This window comes from Megalops cyprinoides, chromosome 3 (assembly GCF_013368585.1).
Source record: "Megalops cyprinoides isolate fMegCyp1 chromosome 3, fMegCyp1.pri, whole genome shotgun sequence".
Classification (NCBI taxonomy): domain Eukaryota; kingdom Metazoa; phylum Chordata; class Actinopteri; order Elopiformes; family Megalopidae; genus Megalops; species Megalops cyprinoides.
Genome location: NC_050585.1, coordinates 28,151,564 through 28,161,282, shown reverse-complemented (window position 1 = coordinate 28,161,282; position 9,719 = coordinate 28,151,564). Strand labels below are relative to the sequence as shown.

At 40.9% G+C, this 9,719-nt stretch overlaps 2 protein-coding genes across 3 annotated transcripts; one reads left to right on the top strand and one right to left on the bottom strand.

The window, feature by feature from the left end:
• Nucleotides 1-2,300: 2,300 nt before the first annotated feature.
• LOC118775038 (magnesium transporter NIPA2-like) lies at nucleotides 2,301-5,175 on the top strand. 2 transcript variants are annotated; one of them, XM_036524723.1, is made up of 5 exons: nucleotides 2,301-2,439; nucleotides 3,083-3,139; nucleotides 3,600-3,690; nucleotides 3,986-4,146; nucleotides 4,393-5,175. In XM_036524723.1, coding segments are annotated over exons 2-5 (894 nt in total). In that variant the 5' UTR covers nucleotides 2,301-2,439; nucleotides 3,083-3,138; the 3' UTR covers nucleotides 5,034-5,175. The 2 variants fall into 2 exon arrangements, with proteins under 2 accessions (XP_036380616.1, XP_036380615.1); XM_036524722.1 differs by having other exon boundaries at nucleotides 2,301-2,838.
• A 1,041-nt stretch (nucleotides 5,176-6,216) lies between these two features.
• LOC118774354 (mitochondrial import inner membrane translocase subunit Tim8 A) lies at nucleotides 6,217-7,634 on the bottom strand. Its single transcript, XM_036523680.1, has 2 exons — nucleotides 7,410-7,634; nucleotides 6,217-6,934 (listed from the first exon to the last, which is right to left on the bottom strand). The coding sequence occupies exons 1-2, from the start codon at nucleotides 7,518-7,520 to the stop codon at nucleotides 6,773-6,775; spliced, it is 273 nt and encodes a 90-aa protein (XP_036379573.1). The 5' UTR covers nucleotides 7,521-7,634; the 3' UTR covers nucleotides 6,217-6,772.
• Between the last annotated feature and the right edge of the window lie 2,085 nt (nucleotides 7,635-9,719).

Here is a 9,719-nt window from a genome sequence, read left to right as displayed (position 1 = left end):
TACTTTCTTGTGAAAAACAAACATGCCTCATTTGGTGATACATCAATATGGACACACAGCTGTACAACAGGGAAACATGCTAGAGTTACAGTACAAAATGCACTATCAGGGCTAGGGTCAATTCCATAAAATTCAATTAAATTAGATTCCTTCAATCCATCAATTTGATTCCAGTTCCACACCAGTTTTTCTTTTTAATTCAGATTCAGTTCCTCTCAATTCCAATTTTAAGTCAATTCAAAACACACAGTTCCTAATTCAATATTCTCTTACAGCAATTCCCTCAATTCACTTCTTTCTCTCGACCAACCCAGCTGTCTCAGTTTAAATTCCCTTACATCCCTTAACTCAAGCCCATAGTCAGATCCCAAACACCTACTTTCCCTTTTGCAAAACTGAGCTAAAATGGACTAAATTAACAAGAGATATATATCTCATGGCAACTCTTCATTGCAAAATTAAAAAGGACATACTGTACAATAATGAAATCATGTTGGAAAAAAATATTTTCTGTTTTATTGCCTCCTTTCACACCTACACACAGACATGACAATGTTTTCCAAGGTTAGATAAATTGCAATGCTTAGGTCTACAGCAAACAATAGACACAACGTTAGCCTCCTAGATCATTACATCTGATAAGCATGAGTTCTTGAAATATAACAGTAGACAGGTTTTAACGTTCAGGTCTAACAATAGTTTGCTTTGCCTGCAACACTAAGTAGTCCTCCCACAAGTGCAGAAGATGTCTGAGAACTAACGCAATCCTCTATAACATCTGGCTGATTTAAATATGTTGAAACTTTGAATGGAGTGCTTAGTCATGTACTTGAATCATTTCTCTTGCTGGTTGTGTTTTATTTATTAAGATATTATTCATTATTAATTATTAATCAATGCTCACTTAAAAACATATCATCACCCACTCTTAATTTGGGATTACTGACACTATTGAATGTCAATGCCAATTGGCCAACAAAACCAGAAAAAGTGCACTGTTTTTAATGAGAATGTCACTATTCAGGTGTTAATGTTCCCGATTAGATTAATTTCTCTAAAACAGGAGTGGCCAACCTTTAGGCCTTCAGGCCTTCATATGTGGCTGTTGAAAGGAACATGAAGGAAAATAGATCATCCATTATGCACTGTATTAATGCTATGATATATGCCAATGTATTCATGGTATGAAAACATTTTACTGTAGAATTTGTAAACAAGTACAGTTCTGGGTCAGGTCGATGACCTCGTTGAAAAGGTATTTCAAAAAGGGATGAAAGAGATGCAACTGAGACAGAGGGGAAGAACATAGAGGAAAGCGACAAGCATGTGGGAAATGTCTAGAGTTAATAAGGTAGGTGCAAAGCAGAAGTTGCATTTTTCAAGTTATTTGAACAACTGGTATCATACTTCAGATGCTGTTAGGGTGACTTATCTAAACAGTGATTGCTCCTAGCTAGGGAAAGCTGTGCTCTCTGAAAGTGCTGAGATGCAGGTTTGAATGTTGTGTCAACTTATGGTTCTTGATTAGAGGCTAATGTAATTTTTCAGAGGTGTAGTACAGTTACACTGGGTTGCCTAAGATTTCTTACTTGTGGAAGAAATATAACGTGGGTGTAGGGTTCACAAGTTGCAAAATCTTTGTTCAAAACTGACCCTTCCCGCTAGAGCCAAAGCAGAAAACAAAAGTCCAGAAAGATAGGTAGCTAACCTTGGTGACGAGCCTTTTAAGATCCTTGCAGAATCCAGCATGTAATCTTAAACAAAACTGTCCCAAATTTAAGAACTCACACTTATGTATATGAATATTGTGCACTTATCAAATATAGGTCAAAATAACATAAAATGATCAAGCATAGATTTATATTTTAATTGAGTTTTCAGTGTTTTGGGGATAGATACACAATTTCCAGGATAGAAACACAATATTATGTCAACTACCATATAACTTATAATGAAACATACAAAGACACAGGGAAACACCAGAGAGGTGTCTCAAGGCTCTGCAGATGTGATTGACTAGTACTGATGTACTGTAGGTCTGTGAGTGAAGAAATAAGATATTGTAATGTGTAAATGTCAATGTTTCCATGCCAAACTGTGCTTGTCCTGTGTATCACCTAAGTTGTGAATGTTTTGATTGGATGTAAGTAAACGTTCAAGAGCCATAATTACGTCAGTTCCGTTCAACCATGTACACCCCATATAGCCAGCATCTTACTTCCCCCGTGCCTGGGGGATTTTACCGATTATGGCAACTCCAGAGGCGCACGTCCCTGCACCCAAATACCTCACAACTGGTGTTCACCGTGTAGCCAGCTGGTTAAAAACATCCCGGCATTTCACCTGTTGATGTGTAACTACGTGTCACAGTCACGCATGAAAATATACGCTGTGAACAGCAGGACTGTCAATTCCCCGTCGAGAGACGAAATCTTAATGGTACCTAACTGTGAGACCAAAGTGTCGAAACGCAACTAAACGACTTTGAGTAAGAGCAGACTGTGTAGGGGGCGAACGTAGCTAACAAGGAAGTGGTCAGCTAGCGAGCTAGCTCGATTGACTAGCTGGTGTGAGAAGTGGATTACAACGTCCAAATGAAAGCTTCCCAGATGCAATTATTTAGTTAGCGTGTAAGTTATTATCAGAATAGCTAATTAAACACGGAAATTATTGGCGGAGTAACGGAACAGTTACCTATGGATCTCGATGTTGTCAATCGACTAGACTTCTACATTGGCCTCTCCCTGGCAGTCAGCTCCAGTATCTTCATCGGCGGGAGCTTTATATTGAAGAAAAAGGGTCTTTTGCGATTAACGAAAAGGGGCTCAACGAGAGCTGGTAACCACTCCTTTACTTGTCAGCTACATAGCGAGTTATCTAGCTCAGCGAGATATATTCTTTGGACATATATGTTCGAGATTCTCTATCCAGTGCCAGCTAGCTAGCTAATGCTATAAACATTCACAAATAGTTCCATCTGAAAGGTGGTTGCTGGCTAGATAGTCTGTCTTTTCAAACTAATCGTTAACTCCCTGATCTCTCTCGGTTTTAGATTTAACATGAACATATTTCTTGCGTTTAGGACAAGGTGGACACGCATACCTGAAAGAGTGGCTATGGTGGGCAGGACTCATATCAAGTAAGAAACTTAGTGGATATTTCGCCATCTTAAATACACAATTCATATAATAGATCAGCTGTTGAAACACACAGTAAGATAGCTGCATTTTACTTCCACTTTTTATATATACATTAACATTTTCTTTGTTTTCTCGCTGTTGAATTGTGATGTTTTTTCTGGAGAGTTCTGTCGATATACTAAGTAGTCCGTGTTTACAGACATCCCCCCGCCTTTCCCTCAGCTTCCTTCTGTTTCACACAATGTGTTATTTTCCTGCTTGGAATTCAGCTGTCTTGCATGCTAGCTAAACCTTAAGGCCCACATAATGAGGCACATACTTGGAAACTCCACAAAAGCACACATTCATCAGCCAACTAAGTGAGAATACGTACGAGACAAGCGGTCTCTGTTTTCAATCTGCCCATGTATTCTAGCAGAGTAATAATAAGAACTATTTGGATGGTTTCATATTTTTCAGTGGGAGCAGGAGAAGCAGCTAACTTTGCTGCTTATGCCTTTGCTCCTGCCACACTGGTGACACCTTTGGGAGCACTAAGTGTTTTAGTGAGGTAAGTGAATGGAGCACGGGGTTGTATGGGGGATACAGGGGGATGTGAGGAATTACAAAGAAGTCTGAAAAAGTTACTACAAAAGCATATATTGTGATTTTGTCAGCTGAATCTTGAAACTTAACTGGTACACACTGGTGCTTTTGCTTTGGCACTGAAAAAGTCTAATTTTTATTGACACGATGCAGAACACAGAGCGGCTGCAGTCATGTGCAAAGAGCAGAAGTTGGCATTTGTGGTTATATGTGCTGATGTTTGCAGCTGAGGAGTTGTCTGCTTTCCTTTGAACCCACAGCGCGGTGCTGTCCTCCTATTTCCTAAACGAGAGGCTGAATGTTCATGGGAAGATTGGCTGCTTGCTGTGTATCCTGGGCTCCACTGTGATGGTCCTGCATGCCCCACAGGAAGAGGAGGTGGCCTCGCTGAGCGCCATGGCAGAGAAGCTTAAAGACCCAGGTGTGACAGCCCTTTATGTCCAGTTGACTCATCAGAGTTCAAAGAAGCTGCATGAAACATGAGCAAAGAAATCAGGAACGATGTAAAAAATAGGAGTCCATATGTAGAAAAGTAAAAGGCAGTAATTATAGAACATTTTCTCTTGAGTATAGTTTTTTGCAGGGCTTTCATGTGCTTGTTTGAAGGTGTAATAAAGTCTGCATCGTCTATAGGCTGTGATGGACTAAACTCTTTGGTGTTTTGCAGGTTTCATCATATTTGCCGTGTGCGTCGTGGTGAGCAGCATAGTCCTGATCTTCGTGGCCGCTCCCCGCTATGGGCAGAAGAATGTGCTGGTCTACATCCTGATCTGCTCAGTGATCGGCTCCCTCTCTGTGTCCTGCGTGAAGGGCCTGGGCATTGGCATTAAGGAGCTGTTCTCGGGGAAGGCCGTGCTGAAGGAGCCCCTGTTTTGGGTTCTGCTCGTGCTCCTGGTGGCCTGCGTCAGCATGCAGATCAATTACCTGAACAAGGCCCTGGACATCTTCAACACCTCTATCGTCACGCCCATCTACTATGTCTTCTTCACCACCTCGGTCATGGCCTGCTCTGCCATCCTCTTCAAGGAGTGGTTCCGCATGACGGCGGACGGCGCCATAGGCACGGTCAGCGGCTTCCTCACCATCATCCTGGGTATCTTCCTCCTCCACGCCTTCAAGGACATCACCTTCAACTGGGACACCCTCCCGCTTTTCCTGCGCCAGGATCATCGGGGACCCTTCTGGGGTCAGTCCTATGCAGCCCTGCCCAATCAGGAGATGCCCAATCATGAGGGTGTGCAGCCCACTAGGAAGGGGGCTGCCAATGGGTACTCGGTAGAGAGGAACAGTCACTTTTTGAATACCTAAATCCTTTACCAAAACCTTATATTACAATGCAGTCATATTTTTCTCTTTTTATGAGTCTAATACACTGTACTTTTTATTAACTAGCCACAGATTGCCATAATGTTAGTGAAGTCTTCCAGGAAAATGTGCCTTGGTTTTATATATGTAAATCTTGGTGACTCATTAAGAATATTTATTTTTACATTTTTTTCCACCAAATGTGAGAGTGTGTATTTAAAGTCTGCCACAGTTTTTCTGACTTTATTGAATGTGTAGATTTTTTTCATTAAAAAAATCAGTGTTTTTATTAACATTTTAATCATTTGCATTTTCAGAAGGAAATTTGAATTTGAGAGTAAATACTTAAAATCAATTCTGACAGTTCCTATAGTCTGTTTTATCTCAGCTGGTTTGTTAGAATGTACTGTAGTGTTCATGACCGTAGAATTGTGTGCCTGTTACTTGTGCAAAATTAACAGAGGAACTAGGTAGTTATATTCCTACTGCATAAATGAATTTATCTTGAGTGTTGCCATTTATGCTCAGACATTTTGTATGTACAATACTGCACAAAAGATTCTGTCTACATAATCTGTTTGTGTATATTAACGTTGTTAAAATCATCGATCTTGCCAAATACTTTTCTTGTGAGGCCTGAACATATAGTGCACATTCCATATTAATTCCTTATTCTTTGCCAATAATAATTTCAGTCAAAGTCAGAGGTCTGTCACCTGAATTTTGTGATTTACAAACAAATTATATGTTGCGATACATTCGTTTAAACATTTTTGTTGTCACATTTTGAAGTGATTGGCCATATGTGTCAGTGCATTCTTTTCACTTAGAGACAAACATGTTGGATGTACAATTGGATTTATGTTTTACCCTGACAGACTTACCTCTCTTTTAGAGTAAAGAGACTGAGAGCTTTAACATGAGCAACTTTAGTTTTCACAGTGGCAAATCCATGCCCTTTAAACGTCAGAAATACTCACAAGACCACCCTTTGCCCCTCCTCAAACCTTGCACTGAAATTTGTTGCTGAGTAAAATAAAACTATTTTTAAAGACCATTGCAAAACATAATTAACACAATAAAACTTCTCATGCAGTACATAATTAAAAAATAATTTTTAATTATGTACTGCATGAGAACGGCTACTCTGGGTAAGAAGAATGGGTAAGAACAGAGAGAGGAGTCATTTCACTTTAATGGATTTTTCAGTTTGCAATACAAATACAATTGAATAAATACTGTTTTCTGTCAATAGTACTTGGATTTCCGTAGTTGGATAGCTTGGGTTGTTGTGCCCCTGTTTTGCAGAGTTGTGCTGCAACGATTTGCTCTTGTTGTTGGAGTGCTCCTCATCAGGCGAATCATCATCAGCTAATCAGATCTGCAATGCTGTAGGTGAAGGGAGCTCCTGTTACACGCTCAGTGGCATCACCTCTGTGCTGACTCACTTCTGAAAGGCAACTGCAGGGTTTTCTCCACAAACAGGGATACTGCAATAACACATCAACAGGGCCTGCATAGAAGGGTGGAACTGAGGTGGAAATCAGGATCAAAGGTTCTAGTAAAATGGCACAAAGAACAGCTGCTGAGGCACTGTAGAACATCTTCCCTTTTGCTTTCTGCACGGCCCTTCTCAGTTCGCATTGCACAACCTGGCCGGTACCCATCTGCCCACAGTTCAGTGTTAGGCAGAGTTCTGTCTGTCTGGTTGGCTGGCTGTCTAGCCTATGGTCAAGCTACAGCTAGTCAGACATGGTCTCGGAGAAGGAACCACGACTCCTTTGGGTCTGCTCCAGCCTGTTCAAAATGAACTGGCTTGTGTCAATGAAGCGTTCAACGCAGTTCACAAAGCATGCTTCTGTCCTGGAATCCAACTTTGGGCCAGGCTTTTCCATGCATTTCTCCTGCACAGACAAAGAGACAGTGGAATCTCTCATCTAGGCAGAATACTCAAGCATGAATTAAGCAACGCCAACCCAAGACGTTTGTAGACTGCTGAGTTTTCACACTGGTAAACAGTGACGGAGAAAGGACAGTTACGTAATTGGCGGTTATAAGGATAATACAAATGTTGTAAACAAAAGCGACTTAAAAGGGCGTAATGTTTTATCGAAATAGTGCCAGTATTTCTTGGCCTTTAACGACGGCCATGGAAATACTGCAAGGCCCTTGTGTCAATACAGGAGCGATGGTTTCTTGCTCACAACATTGCTGCTGTGGCGGCAACATGGCAAACTATAAAATATTTAAACTGCGTGTTGACTGATCTTGGTACTTGGGTAGGATACGAAATTTTTCTCCGTTTATACGCATGCAAATAATACGTTTGCTAGCTATCTTGCTTAAGCAAAACAAACGGCATAATGCCTGTCAGCTTACCCAGCAGACTTCGGTCATCTGATGTACAAGCTGTTGAAACCTCTGCTTTTGTGATTCCACTTCAATAAACTGTTGGAGCTGGGGATCTGCTGTGACGCCTTGGCTATCCATTTACCCACAGCGTCCCTACTATTAGGTAAGTACAATTACAGTATACTCATGCAATTTCCTCCACAGCACAGAATCACCGACCTTCACGTGTCTTGGTCCGTGGTTACTGTAGGCTGAAAGATTCGTAGGAAGCAGAAAGGACGTTGCCCAATCAGGAGACGTGCGCCCACAGGAAGCAAAATGACGATATTGCAAGCGCTGTTGGGAAGTAGTGATGCCAGTTAAAACCCTCTATTCGAACATCGACGAATGAAAAGTGAGAAAAGGGTGGCATGGTTGAACTTTTAAGAGACTAGATTTTTGCAGAGGTATTTGGTTACAATTCTGGCGCAATTAACCCAGGATGGATTTGCATACGTACTTGGCAACCCCTCTAAACACTTGCGCTGGTGAAGCGATACGATACTCGTAGAGTAATATAGAAATCCTAATTTCGTTCCTAATACGTACAACACTGGCCATTTGGTCATAATTTTAGCGCTTCGCTCAGCCAGGTTACGCAAAATACATCGAGTGCAGAATTTCCATCAGAAGATGTAAGCCACATTATTTCCAAATTATTTTGCAACAGATATAAATAATGCCAGAGTAGGCTATGTTCTGTAGTTTTTAAATATGACTATTCATATCCAATTCGAGGATGGTTAAGTTAATCATTTCTTTATCAAACGCAAATGTGTCATTCATTCCAACACAAGGGAAACCATAACAAGCGTTCACTTTAACAAAGATGCTGAAACTGCAACAGAATCGTGCAACATTATGTATTCAGCTTAACGTGTTAAATCATCTCAGACGAGCTCAGCTGCGCCTTCAGTATCTTGCCTTTGAGATCCCGGGGTTAAGGGCACTCATGTGAATGATCGGTCTTTGAATCAGACAAAGTACGTTATACGAAATGCATTTAACAGTGGTTTGCTATCGTGGGAAATAACATCAGATGAAAGTAGCGACAGGGAGTAGACAAAATAATAGAAATACCAAACAATATATGATTATTAATTAATAAGGAGTTGGGCTGCCCATTTCCTTCAGAACAACTTCATTCCTTATTATAATCTGCTATTATGTGAGTATTGGAATGTATCTAGTTGGATACTGGACAATTCTTTAAGAAGTATAGCTACCTCTCAGTTCTTTGAGAGATGAAGGAGGTGTAAATCTACTCTACACTTTGTGTTCCAGAACTTCCCATAAAGGTTCAATTAAGTTTAGATCTTGTACTTGGGGAGGTGGTGGAAGTTGGACTTCATCCTGGTATTTATGTAGCCACTCTTGAATCTGGACATCTTGAGGTGTACCATAGGCTGAGCCTGGTCACCTAAAATGGCTTTGCACTCCTTGGCCATAATTCTGCCACGCAGAGTAATCTGATTCAATGACTCCCATGAGGTGACTTCTCATACCATAACAGATCCACCGCTATCTTAGCTGGCAACAGGTAATACAGGTTGAAGGCTTTGGCCTTTGGCTTTCTCCAACAATGAACCCATCCAGATGTAGGAAAAGGAATAAGAGACAATTTATTAGACCATATTACTTTCTTCCAGTGCTCAGAAGTCCAGGTTATTTCATTGAACCAGGTTATGGGTTACACATTGGCTGGTTTCAAGTGGTTTCTGATTGTCAGCCCTACTGTAAATATAAGCTCCCTGAAGCTCACTATATGCAGTTTTTTTAGACTGGATCACAGGTGTAGAGTCAATTCTGTGGTAATTTTTGAGCCTGTTGGTTTGTCGTATTTTGTAACAAAGTGTTTGTCTATCCCTGTCAGCGAGCTTTGACTTGAAATCACCGTTCCTCTTTCCTGATGCAGTTTTTTCTTCTTTGGCACCTGTGGTCATGATTTTCAACTTGTCCTTCTTTGCCCTTTCTGTGACTGATGCACCTGCAATTTTGGCAACAACTGTTTTACCCCTTTGTTAGACCTCTCATGTTGCTTCAGAAGCTCAAATATTTAAGTATTTATTTTTAAACATTAGTATTTACATTAAAATGAAACACATGTGTAGAGTCCTTTTTAACTGCAATTTATGCTGGCCTTACACCAAATGACTTTCAAGCGTGGACGTTGTCAACAACCAATAGGTGAGCTCTCTCAGCACCAAACAGGAAACAGCAAAGCGGATACAGGAATAGATAGACCGAGATGGACATGGAGTAGACTCCATGGGGGGTTGGGGGCTCTCGGAACCTGCA

Coding starts and splice junctions, on each gene's coding strand:
- LOC118774354 (XM_036523680.1), bottom strand. CDS start 7,520: ATGGATAGCCAAGGCGTCACAGCAGATCCCCAGCTCCAACAGTTTATT. Junction 6,935..7,409: donor AGATGACCGAAGTCTGCTGG/GTAAGCTGACAG, acceptor TTGTCTGTGCAG/GAGAAATGCATGGAAAAGCC.
- LOC118775038 (XM_036524722.1), top strand. CDS start 2,697: ATGGATCTCGATGTTGTCAATCGACTAGACTTCTACATTGGCCTCTCC. Junction 2,839..3,082: donor AAGGGGCTCAACGAGAGCTG/GTAACCACTCCT, acceptor TCTTGCGTTTAG/GACAAGGTGGACACGCATAC. Junction 3,140..3,599: donor GTGGGCAGGACTCATATCAA/GTAAGAAACTTA, acceptor CATATTTTTCAG/TGGGAGCAGGAGAAGCAGCT.